Raw genomic sequence first — 13,900 nt, 5'->3', positions numbered from 1 at the left:
AAACTTCAAAAAGAAAAAGAAAAAAAGACGGTTTCCAAACAACGACGCTTTAATGCGAAGCTTTGAGCTCGGATACAGGAGTCAGACCCGAGCAACACGTAGAGATAAAGCGAGATAAAGCCGTTCATCTATTAACCTGAACAAGTCCAAACCGAACCGCGCTGCTGATTGAAATAGTTTAAAGGAGTAGTTTCACTTCCTTATATAAGCCTATATACTCTGCAATTAAGATGTGTAAAGGGAGAGAAAACAAAGCGTTACAGTGTGAATAGAAAGAAAGAAAGAAAGGAGGAGGAGGAGGAGAAGAAGACGGATAGGTGTCAGTCTGCTCCTTACCCGCAGCCCTCCTCGGCGCCTGCTGCTTCCTCCTCGGCATTTTCTCTCAACTCGCACTTCAAATTCGTCAAGGTGCCGACTTCAGCTTTCTCAAATAGTCCGTAAAAGAAGAAGAAAACAAACACAAACAGAAGCGCCACTCTTGTTTTAATTTCTACCGCTTTAACCGCACTCCTCTTTCCTCTCCTCTCTTCTCTCGTACAATCCCAATATCAGAGCCGCTGTCTTGTCAAATCAGGTGTCAGGACGGGGTGTCTCTTTCGCCTGCTTCTCGGATCTATGGCGGACCGCTTTTCCCCCCCTCTTTCTTCTTTTTTTCTTTCCGTTTCTCTTTCTCCCCCTCTTTCAAAAGCCGAAGGACGAGCTCCTGTCAAAACGCCGGATTCGGTTAGTGAGCGGAACGAGTGACGAGGACAGAAAGAAAGCGTCCGTGTGTAAGAGAATACCGCGCTGGGCTCAGACACGGTGAGGCGATGCCCGCGAACATCGATCCCGAGAACAAACTGAACATTATAAAAAAAAAAGAGAAAGAGAGAGTGAGAGAGAGAGAGAGAAAGAGAGAGAGAGAAAAAACTCCTCCCTCCCGCCTCGGCTGGACTTGATGATGGCAGCTAGACATTTGTTATACTAGATAACGTGTGAGCTTATTAAAGAGACAGAGGCCAGGAAAAAAGTAGTGCTACTTCTCTCCTGTTTGTTTTTGTTTGTTTGTTTGTTTTTCCACTACTGGGGTTGGTTGGCTTTGTTTGCCTTTTTTGTTTTGTTTTGTTTTGCTTTGCTTACAATGTACAACAATACTTGAGGAAATTTATGGAGCCTCAGAGTGGACACATCTTTTTTTCTATTTTGTCTGCTCATTTTACTAACTCATTCCTATAATGTGGATAAGGCATGCACACCAGATACAATTTGTTCCCATGTTTTGATGTTGGATTACTTTGTACAATTTAAAACCAAATGTTGTTGTTTAATTTGCGAACAAGAGATGCAATTCGTTCCCATGGTTTCGCTTGCAGTTAATTCGAGTGCATGAGATAAAGTTAGTTTCCAAGTCTTGATTTTCTCAAGATCGTTTGTACACGTTAATTCATGCCCATAAGATAAAAAAAAATTCCCCAAATTTTGTTAGCACGGGAGATATAATTTGTTTCAATGTTATCAATAATTTATGCACAGGAGATATTTTTTTCCCCTCATGTTTTGTTTTTTGATTAATTCGGGCACAAATTGTTCCAATGTTGTGGTTATTTGGTGCGCACAAGATACAATTTGTTCACGTTACACTATTTGGCTAATATGTACACAAAAGATAGAACCTGTTCCCAGGTCGTGGTTAATTTGCCCACACAAGATACAATTTGTTCCTATGTCGTGGTTAATTTGCATGCATGAGATTCAATTTATTCCCATGTTTTTGTTTTCAGTTAATTTGTGTCCATAATATACTTTGTTCCCTTTTTTATTTGTGTGCATATAACAAATAATTTTAAAAATTAGAAAAATTAATTCTCATGTTGTGGTTAATTTTTGTACAAAATTAAGTAAAAAAAACTAGAAAAATATATGAGGGTAATCATTAAATGTTCAATAATGTAAAAATACTGTAAGGGATAGACCAGCATGTTATGCAAAGAGCATCACTTATGTCTGATGTTAGCAACATTAAAAACAGATTGATGTTCTATTTAAAATTAACCAACAACATTAGTTTTTCATTAATTAATAATTTCATTCATTCATTCATTCATTCAAGCCTTTTTCATACTTCTTATCCTGTGTATGGATGCAGGGGGTCTGGATCCCATGCCAGGAAGTAACGATACTTGTAAAGTCTCTTAATCATAAAAACATAGCTATAAAAGAAACAAAATGCATTTTGACAGAAACGAGCACCAAAGCTTATGGTAGTTCACACAGGTCACTGCAAAGTAGCTGGTGCTGTTGCTAATTGTTGTCTTCATTTAGAAAGAACAGCTTGTGACATTAGCTTTTAGACAAATACATGAAGTGATTATACATTGTCTTTTTTCCTTATTATAACCTATTAATAAAACACATTAGCCATGTGCTCAGCAGGTAAAACTGTATTTAAGAATGTAAGAATAATAATTAGGTGTTTGTTACTGTCCTGTGCCTTTCTCTCCCACACACTTGGTGTTCTGTATTCCTTCCATTAATAGAGGAATGACATCGTGCTTTCTTGTGGTATTATCTGACCCTTGGTGGTTTCGGTTCACATAGCTGATCTGGTGTGAAATGTCTGCTACAGATCTTCATGGAGTGGAAATGGTGAAATGGTTATGACCTAGGTTTGCCTAACATTGTCTCTTGAGGTCACTCTCAGCTGAAAAGCTGTCGAACTTTAAAGCTGTTAATAAAAAAGTACTGACAAATGCAAACAGTGCTACCCAGGATGTGAGAACTGCACAATTTTAAAACAAAAATATTTCATCCCCCTGAGTGCAAGTAGCCCATTAAATGCTCTCTTGAATCTGTAAGTCCTATTCTCCCATCCCCAGGGCCAGGGTCTTACTCTATAGTAGCAATTTGTTATAAGCAAACTTTTTTTTCTTGCTGTACATGTTCCCACACATTATTTCTTATAATTCCCTTGATTGAGAAAAAAATAATGTTGGCTTTTATTCCTTTTCAAGATGTGGGACTGTGTGTAAGTTGGCAGTTATGTGTCGAGCACTTTTCACAAGAGAGTTTTACCAACTTGAGACTAATATACTGTCATTTTAGGGATTTAGCTAACTTACTGTCAAGTTTGTTTCGAGTCGACAGGGATGTTTTGTGTAAATCAGTCAAGCATTTCAAAACACCATCACTCATTTTGCATAGGAGCTCTGGGCGGTTCCAGCGTTATGAATGTGACATTCGGACTTCTACTGCTAAACAAAGAGCCTCAGAGCACGGACAAGGTTACTACCAGTGAATAAACTTAAAAACTTTTAATGTAACCTCTTCAGCTAATAACAAACGAGTGCTTAAAATTTGTATAATCATTTACATCCTGAAAATATACAGCATTTTATCAGCATTATGGATGTGACTTTAAACAAGCAAACTTTTATGAGACTGTCAGTTTTAACTCCAGGAAGCGTTACTTTTGTACCATAAAAGAGATTTAAATGAACACAAAAAGTTTATATTTAAATGATTTAGGAGACATTGGCATTATGGATGTGATATGTCCGAATTCGCCTCCATAAACTGTTTAAAATACATAGTGAATTATAACATGAAACCTATTAGGAACAAATAACTATGAAATCTTTAAATTAATTAGTGATATATTTATTTCTGCTTCTTTCCTTTCGCTTTTGTTTCGTCTCTTTTTCTTTGCAGTGTTCATTATTTTTGTTCCTATTTGTGACTTTACTGTTACATTGACAAGTTAATTTTTTTTTCAGTATAAGCATATGAAATATTTTTAGTGCATGAGTGTGATTCAATAAAAACACATATGAATTAGGCCCACTTACCGTATGTCCCGTGGTAAAGTTGACCTTTGGAATTACCCCTGTAATTTTATAACCTTGAAGTATGCAAAAAATCTGAATCCTTCACCTTCGAAAATAAATAAATAAATAATTAAATAAAAAATTAAATATGAAATTAAATGAGCCAATCCACATATTAAACTTAAATGTTTGGATTGCACTGCACTGGTGAAAATATCTCCGGTTACTGTTTATTGTGTTTTAATGCCCTTTTCCTAACCCCTTACAGATTATTTATTTTTGGGATTGTCAGGTCTGCAAATTGATTAGAAACTACTAATAAAAGTATTCGAGTGAGAGAAAGAGAGAGAGAATAGCAAAAAGCAGTCATCGTTATTTAGTTCTGGCCTAAAAAGTTTCATGATATTCATCAGGGGTGTGGTTACGAGAATTACAGCTCACTTCTTTAAAATAAAGAGTATTTTACATTAATACAGTCCTGAAAATATGACAATTCCATGAAGAATATCATAAATGGTGCAGGATGATTCTCGCTTCAATCCAAGATTCCTGCTTCCATCCTGAATTCAGGTTACTAATAATGTTGAGTTTTGCATGTTCTCCTGGAGTCTGTGAGAGTTTACTCCTACCTCCAAAAACCATAAAAGTTGGTGGAATGTAGGTCATGTCCCTGCCCTTCACCGAGGGTTTTAATTCAACTCATTCACTCACTCATTCTCTATACTGCTTATCCTGTACAGTGTCGCGAGAGGAGCTGCAGGATACGAGGCAGGGTACACCCTGAATGTGATGCCTGAACGTTGCTGGGTACAAAAGCAAACAAATTCACACACTACAGGGAATCTGGAAGCACCAACCGCCTGCTCTATATGTCTTTGGACTGACCACTATGTACAGGAATAATAAACTAAACACAGGCAGAACTGAAGCGGGAATCAAACCATTACCCCACCATGCCACTTCAGTTCAATTCTATTGTGTTCTATATATTTATAGCGCTTTTAACAATAGACATTGTTTTAAAGCAGCTTTACAGGAATAAAAATCCTGCATACAAATTCAAAAATGTTTCCAGTACAGATGACTCTGACCAGCATAAATAAAAAGATGAATAAGTTAATGTGATTTTTTAAAAATAAATATCTGAATTAAAAAAAATAAATAAATTTTAACGAGCATCACAGTGGTGTAGTGGTTAGTATTTTTGCCTTGCACCTCCAGGGTCCAGGTTCAATTCCCGGCCAGGTTCGATTTCCACTTCTGTGTGTGTGGAGTTTGCATGTTCTCTCCATGCTTGGTGGATTTCCTCGGGTTACTGAGGTTTCCTCCCACAGTTCAAAAACTTGTAGGTTAGGTTAATTGGCGTTTCCAAATTGCTCGTGGTGTATTTGTGAATGTGTGTGCCCTGTCCAGGGTGTACCCTGCCTCGTGCCCTAAGTCTCCTGAGATAGGCTCAAGGCCCCTAATAAATAAAATGGATTTTGGATAAAATGGTATAGACAATGAATAAGTGAGCGATGACATCTCTTAATGCACCATTGGGCTGAGTTCCATAGTAAAATTTGACTATAAGACCATGATCTGATTGGTGCTACTGTATAGTCTAAAACAATGCTTAAACAATTACGTTGTGTTTTTTTTTTTTTTTGGTTACCTATATTTGAGGGACCATCATAAAACTGTTATTTTAGCTAAGAAACAATAAACACGAACATTGGTCGTGAGTCCTTCTCTACATATCCTCCACCTCAGGTTATACACTTTTCCAAACGATGGATGAGCTGGTGGAGACCAACTTTGAAGAAGCCTTTTTTAGGCTCTTAAGAAAAAGTTCCACCTTGGTAATTGTCATTGTCAAACTAAATGCAAGCACTGCTACCCGGGACGTGAGAACTTCACAATTTTAAAACAGAAATATTTCATATCCCTGTGTGAAGTAGCCCATTAAATGCTCTCTAGAATCTGTAAGTCCCATTCTCCCATGCCACATCCCTGCCACGGAGAGGTTTCTTCATGTGATGGAAGAGGAAGGAGTCACTGGGGGAGTGGGGGGTATGGGGGGGTGAGGCAGAGTTTTGTACCCTAAGTCACCTGCAAGTTTCACAGTTTCGTGAGCTGAATGGGCTGGCACTTTATGGAAAATGCAAACGTCAATGTTTTCAACTGGCCCTCTAGCGACATGGTGCGGAACTATACCACGGGTTTTTTAATCAAGAAGAAATCTTCTTAAATGTTCTAATTTCTGGAGACATCATTAAATAGTTTATGACTGCCCCTCTTAAGTGCTAAACTGAGTTGATGAAACTCACAAAAACATTAACAGAAGATCAAGCCTCAGCTGCCAATACTCTAACAAGGTTTCTTTCTGTGACAGAGTTTAAGTCTGAGTACTATGAACAATCAGGATCTTTTACTGCGCACTAAAGCTAAGGCATCAGAAAGCCACAAGTTGCCCCTCTCCCGTTCATCGATGCTCTGTGGTTTTCGTGTTCCAACCTCTGCCCGTCTCTAATCATCAAGGGCACAGATTAACAAACGGCTTGACCGATTCGCAGAAGTTAGCATGACCTCAACATACAGCATCCTTACATACCTAGAGCTGTGTGTTAAATGATCCTGTCACTGAGAGATGATATTGATGTTGTTAAACCGTTATGCAAAGACATCATCATAAATTGCGGTCCACCATCCTTCTCCCTGTCTGTCTCCCTCTCTCCTTCCTCCTGTGTTGATGTCAGACATGTGGATGCCAGTCAGTATGGCATGATGTTAGAGACCTCCCATGAACTTGAAGTGAACTCGGTCCATCAATCAGTATTGTGCTCCCACTTTGGCCTTACCTGTCTGACAGCTTTTAACAGCCTGTGTGTACAAAAGCTCTGTGTAGTGACAGCTATCAGACACACTCGTACACACATTCACAGTACCGTTTTTTTTTCCCCCACGTGCATATTCGGCAACACCACCACCTCCGCCACCACTTGTTCACCTTATTGCCCATGTGAGCGATAACCAGAAAGCTTAACGGCCACTTGCATTCAACCTTCTTTTACATTTACAATTGTATTCACAGGTGTGTGAGTTTTAGAGTGATTGCTTTTCATCTAAAATAATACAGGGGTATGTTGTCTATATTCTTTGTGTTGTGAGTACACACGTCAATAAGCAAAGTATTTTGTCAGGCATTCTGAGTCTTTCTTTCTTTCTTTCTTTCTTTCTTTCTTTCTTTCTTTCTTTCTTTTTAGCCTCATTTCTTTTCATCTCTGCTTTGTGAGCCAGGTCTGTCACGGAATAAACTGATAAACTGTTTTGCCGAGGAAACCTTTACAGAATACATAAATATAATGTGCTCATCTCTGTGCTTGGCTGAGAATAAATATGGGTTTGATTCGGCAACGTCCAGAAAATGCATTTTCACAAGGAACCATTTCTAATCACAGCCAAGACAAGTGAATGATTTTAAAGCTGTTTGAAACTTATCACAGGATAATGCACGTATATAGCACTAATGAATTTTACGGTTGGTCACGATGTTGAATGGAATAGCATTACTATTATGACACCATTATAGTTGTGCCTTATAGCACAGGGGTCTCATCATATGCACACTCAGGAACACACTCACTTAAATACAGAGAGAAAACACCATTAGTAATGTCTAGTAATGTTTTTTTGTTTTGTTTTCATTATCATGCTTTGCTTCTTCTGAATAGTGAGCTGCCCTTGCAGTGAATCCACACTAAACAGACAGTGCTGTCATTTGTCCTGTTGTATAATTTGTCCTCTGATTGGACAGTGTGAGCTTAGTCTCTGTACTTAAAGTGTTTGCTCCGAAGACATTTTGAAAAATCAGTGCTTGAGTAAGTAAGTAATCTATCCGTTCATGTTTATAACACACACTACAGACTTTTACATGTGCCTTCTCAATTATGTCTGATCATGATGGGTTGCATGAATCTACAGTCTAAGCTAAAAAAAAAACCAGCCTCTCCTTTAAAAACATTCTATGTTTTTTTTTTTATTACACACATTGATGGTGCTGTTGTTTTATCATTGCACTGAGCCATGTTCCCACTATGTCCTTAAAAAAATGGGTGATTATACACAGTAAGAACATGTGCAACCTGCCAGGAACATAGAAGAACCTGGTAAGTATGTAGTATTGTCTCCCTTGACGTGAGGCTGGGTGCACGCTTCTTCGGTCATATTCAAAAATAACCTGATAAGGATGTAATAACAAGTTAACAACATAACTAAAACCTCTTAGAAACTTAGAGACGTTGATGCATTGCAAGCATGGAGAAGTGAAGAAAGGATGGATGTCGATCTGAACGTCAGTGGAGTTCTGACAACCACCTCTTCAGGCTAATGCTACGCCCATGGTAGATCCATTCAACGTTGTGGATCCAATTCCTCAGACCATCACTCTGTTTCAACAAAGCACTGCACATGACACGGTATTTATACCAACCATTCAGACGTAATAACAACGTAGTAAGTGCATGATAAGCACCCGATAAGAGCGTGGTGCAATCTGATTGGACATAGTAATAGCATGATTCGATCTCAATGAGCATGCTGGGTGCGTGATCATGTGCATGTTAAGAACTTAGTAACAGCATTGAAAACATAGTATGCAGTGAGAACTTCATGGTCTTCACTGGCGCGTGATGAGACTCCTACGTAAAAACAAGCTTTATTTTTACATATTTTATATAGGGATTGGGATAGGGAGGGCTTAGCCCTGCTAGCTCATTTATACCAAACCCTGTTTGCAACTGTTTCCAATAAAAGTGACATGGGTCCTCATTTCCATAGCTGACTTTTTTTTTTTTCTTTCCTTTTGACTGTTTGGTTCTACAGCAAATCAGCAGCGGAAGCCCAAACTCTGGTGTGCTAATTAAAATGTGCTCTCCATGATGAAAGAGCCGAGGCCTGGGGAATCTGAACCTGCTTCTGATTCAAAGCTGCAATTTGATGGACAGGCGGTGATTGAAGTTTTGAGACTTGCAGTTTTCAAAGTAGAACAACAACATATGCAGATTGTTAACAGCAGATGCTTAATTTGAAAAGCTAATACATATAACCTAATTAAAAGTGGGGGAAAAGCGAACTATGAGAGGAATTAAATAAGCAGCCGTCGGTGCTTTAATGGCTGAAATATTCAGTGCAAGCCTTGTTTGCAGTAATTCAAATGAATGCAATTCGGTGTCATAACAAACTAGTCACAGTTTTGAATGCTGTACAGCTTGGCTAGGATGCATCTCATTTCATTTTCATGGTGGAGCTGTTTTTGAATGTCCTTCAAAGATTGATATTCAGTAACATAATGTTGCCACTGAGATTTTGCCAGACAGAAATGTTGTTTAACAATGTGCGGAAACAAAAGTACAGCAAACACGAACGCAGAAGTCCTTAGTTTATGATTCATCTTTGTAATTCGCTATATTACCCTGGTTGGCAAGCATGACTCAGCATCATCTACTGACCTTTCGTTTAATCACTTTATTTTGTTTAGATTTTTTGATCTGCTTCTGTGTGTGTTTTTTACGCTGAACTCCTGTGAAATTACTAGATAATCTGGTGGTAAATACCTGTAGGCTTCATCATTAAGTAACTGACTCATGCCACTCTATGACCTTCAATTATAATAATAATAAAAAATGACGATAAAATAAAATACATTTTAACAGAGAGTTATAAACATGCAAGATAGACCTGTAGATAGATCTGTGCCTCGAATGAAATGGTTTTCCATGTCCAAATGGTGTCCAAGTACAAGTTGATATAGAAATCTTTTAAGATAATATGGCTTAAACTTGCTAAAATTATTATTTTTTCCCTATGCATTCGAGATTGGCCATAAAGTGTAGTACACAGCACTAAACTAAATCAAATATTTGGCATGACTACCTTTTGCCTCTAAAACGGTATCGGTCCTCTTGAGTATACTGCTGTTCAGTTTTATAGGAAAAATAGCTGCTGAGATTTTACAAGCATTTTGGAGGTACTTGTTTGGCCTTAATCTTTTCTTTTTTTTTTTTTTTTGCAGGTACCAGACAGCCTGCCTATGTTTTTATATAATAAGATAAACTTCATATCCAAAAGTATTTGGACTCCTGACTATATCCTGACAATCCTATTTATACTCATACCAACATGTGGTTATTTAGACAAACTTTAAAGGACACAATTGTACAGAATGTCTTTGAATGCTGCATCATAAGTTTCTCTTCACTGAAATAAATAAAGTAAAATAAAAAAAAAAAATAAAAAAATAAAAAATAATAATAATAAATAAATAAATAAATAAAAGGTATGGTTTGGTAATGCTGGAAGGGAAAAACTTGATGGCCCTGAATGTTTTTTGGCTGAATGGTAGGGCATGGTTTAAAAGTTAGTGGAAAGACTTTGCAGAATAGAGGAGGTCAATGTAAGAGCAAAGGGAGACTAAAACTGCAATGAGATATTTAAAAAGCCCACATGGCTATGATGGTCAGGTGTCCACAAACTTTTGGTCTTATAATCTACATTTAAAAAAAAAAAAAAAAAAAAGGGTGCATTTTTATAATAATAATAATAATAATAATAATAATAATAATAATTGCACATTATTGTGTGACTTTTTAGCCTAATTTTGCGTTTAGTGACATTTCATACTGTGGTGCATTAACAGAACAATTTGATTCCTGTTATCACTTATGTTACAGCAGCTATAAAATATCACTTGCCTTACCTTTATTTTATTTTATTATTTATCACTTGCCTTACCTTTATTTTCCCCTGTATGGCAAGCCATGTTGGAAATTATAAAATTCTGATACAACGCACTGACATTGGAGACCCCTTCCAAGAAAGGTAAATTACCATTTTCAATCATCATATCATTAATTACACGTTTTAAATTACATTTATGTGGTATGTATTAATAGAAACCTTCTGTTAACTAGCGTTGCTATCTAGAACACCTTCTGACCAAAGATAATCAAGAATGCTGTTTTGAAAATTACAGTTGCTGTTGCTTTTCATTATTAGTTTATTTATTTATAATTTTTTTTAATGCAGAAAGGATCCATGCTGGTAGTGCCTGACCCATTTCCTCTCATGTAATCTATCGTTAAAGAGGCCTGCTGAAATGGCTTAATTATTCATGTTTGATGTGGAAACACAACACTTTAAGAACATGGCTCCACGGGAGGATTGACACACACGACGGCGCTCGTACACGCACACACACTGTGCGGGCCTCCGCTGGGCTCAGTCTGTGGGCCGCATTAACCCATTAGCCAACGCGGAAGATAAATGCCCCTGTCACTTGGTCCTGTGATTGATTTTATACACCCGCACATGCACACACACATATGTGTAAGTAAAGATTATATCATAGAGTGTACCGTGCACTGGACATCATGTACCACAGACAAGATAGTGTATGAATAGGATTCGAAAACATAAAAATGTGTACCACACAGATGTGCATTTTAAGGCAGATGCAAAAAATAAGTCATTTTGACTCAAGTAAAGACATCAAACATAAGCATTTCATTAACTGCAAACTCTTTCCTACCATCATATCCCCAGTGTATTTTTATCACCTACTTGTTTCTGCAACCGAACACAATGGCTTATTGTAGAGCCGTTGCGAAACTTGTGTGAACTGACAAATCAAATTAGATCTGGCATGAGGCAGTGCCAAGCATCCATCAAGTGCATAGCATCTGATTGAGAACAGAAGACCGAGATGTGTCACATCGAACAGTCTGGGTTGAAATGAGCGCCTGAGACGCCTTCTTTGATACTTCGAACGTCATCTTGAATGTGTATGCACATGTGTGTCACAAACGCACACTTTCTTTCCTCTCATCTCTATGTACAGGCTGCACTAAGGTAAGGCCTTGGACCGTCACTCATTGCTTTGGCACTGGCATGTTCCATGGCGACAGTGTGTCCAACCTCAGGTTTGTCAGTGTCTGTCCGGAGCTGACCTGTCTACATGTGTGTGTGTGTGTTTGTGGACGCAAATGCTGATAGATGCTTCCGGAACCGCTCCTTCATGTCCATCAAGAAGCCAGGAAGCTTGGATGCCATGTCCAGCTGGGGCTTTTTGAAATTTGATGACAGATGCAGAGGGTAGTGTGCACTTGTGCCAGAGTGCATCAAGAACGTTTGGATCCGACAGCAGCTTGCTATGCAGAAATCGCCAACTACATTGCCGTTACTGTTTTCATTGGATTGTGGTTGAATGTTTTGTGTAAAGAGTGGGGTTCTTATTATACCACAGCACTAATTTTCATTTCCTGTAACTAGATCTGAGAGCTTCGAGGCAAATCACAGGATTATATTAATGTACTCGTTCCAAAGTTTTAACGTTTCTATAGTAACAAGTAAAGTAACTCACAAGGGGTTATATGGTGGACACGCTCCTGAATCAAAGCATAATAAAAAAGTTTTATTATTGAACTAAGAAATGTGTATAATTATTGACATGATTAAGCTTTCAAGGACACAATGGATTATTTTGGCCATGTTTAGCTTTTACATGTTGATATTGTCTCTATTTTACTGCAGTAATTCAACTTTATAAATCTACTTCTATTTAATGGGTTTCACATAAACACACCAATTTGTACCATTACTTGTTTTTTGTTGTTGTTAATCTTATATACGAGGGCTGTTCAAGTCAAAGCGGGACTTTTGATTGTGAACAATAATAGAATACAGTTATGAGACAAAAAACACCTTTATTTGACTTATCTCAGCATTTCAAACTCCTTTAATAGCCCAAACATGTAGAAATCGCTTAGCGAAGGTCAGGACTGTATGGGGGATGTGGCAAGAACTCCCAGCCAAATTCCTTTAATGTGCAAGTGGGGTTTGTAAATGATTGTGTTTCAAGTTTCAAGTTACCCATTGATAAGGATCAGGCATTCCACTCGCTTAATGTACAGGCAATGACACTGGGCTCTGAGTCTCCTTGGCTGGGATCATCATCCATGGATGTTTGGCCCTTTTTTAAAACATTTGCACCGTCCAAATGTTTTACTGCAGCTAAAACTTGCAGGAACTCTTCTGTGAATGTCAATCGGGTTTAAGCCTCCATTTACAAGAAATTTCATCACAAGTCCTGGTTTGACTTGAACACCCCTCATATTTTACTTGTGTTGGAGTTCTGCCCTTACTTTAGATATGTTTATTGTTGTTTTAAGTGAAAGATAACATTCATGTACCACTCAAAGGATATCTATCTATCTATCTATCTATCTATCTATCTATCTATCTATCTGTCTATCTATCTATCTATCTATCTATCTATCTATCTATCTATCTATCTATCTATCTATCTATCTATCTATCTATCTATCAGTAATGAACAAATAAATGTTCGTATATTTCTTCTCTTACACAGTACACATATGGCAATAACAGCACAATACCTACCAGACCGCATTGTTGTTATAGGAAAATAATCAACAATAGGGTGTTGGGGTGCTGTGACATTTCTATAGCAGGATGTCCTGAAATGATCTGTATCTCTTACTAATATTAATAAAATTAAATGTCATACATTTTATCCCTTAATTAAGCTATATTAAGTGTTCGGAAATGTCAGAGTCATTCAGTCTTTATATATATATTTTTTCTGTCTCTGTTTTTTGGGCTCTCTTTTAAAACTTCACCCCGGCTACAGACTAAACGTTCCAGGTTACAGACAAAACATAAACTGTAAAACATGTTCTCCTGACTGAAGACATTTCTGTTACAGAAAACATTACAATTTTTCCTTTGACCCTTCCAAACCGCTGACACTGGAGACTCCTTCCATAAAGCTTCAGCAAGCTTTAAGTAATTCCACTTGATAAAGCTTTTATTACAGCAACTATAATGTATTACAGGGAGCACATTGAGCAGCTGGGGCTACAGTACTGTCAGAGCTGTTGTTATATAAAAATTAATCAACTCAATACATCTCCATTTTTTTATTGAAGTACTCTTTGTGGTTCTCAAAAAAAAAAAAAAAAAAAGCTTTTTGTTTGCACTCTGTGGTGACCCACTACTTTGATTTGCAGGCGGTTGGAAAAAGAATGAAGCCTTTTTTT

The 13,900-nt window shown here is 37.6% G+C and overlaps 1 protein-coding gene across 1 annotated transcript in view; it reads right to left on the bottom strand.

Annotated features, from left to right (window-relative positions):
* Positions 1-849, bottom strand: part of LOC128510271 (teashirt homolog 2) — a 50,098-nt gene extending 49,249 nt beyond the window's left edge. Inside the window, exon 1 of the mRNA XM_053482438.1 lies at positions 337-849. Coding sequence (XP_053338413.1) covers positions 337-376 — 40 coding nt within the window. The 5' untranslated portion in view covers positions 377-849. The remainder of the gene's footprint in view (positions 1-336) is intronic.
* Positions 850-13,900: the final 13,051 nt, after the last annotated feature.

The sequence above is a fragment of the Clarias gariepinus genome, chromosome 22, assembly GCF_024256425.1.
Source record: "Clarias gariepinus isolate MV-2021 ecotype Netherlands chromosome 22, CGAR_prim_01v2, whole genome shotgun sequence".
NCBI classification, from domain to species: Eukaryota; Metazoa; Chordata; class Actinopteri; order Siluriformes; family Clariidae; genus Clarias; species Clarias gariepinus.
The sequence above is the reverse complement of the archived record's forward strand: the minus strand, read 5'-3'. Positions and strand labels throughout refer to the sequence as shown.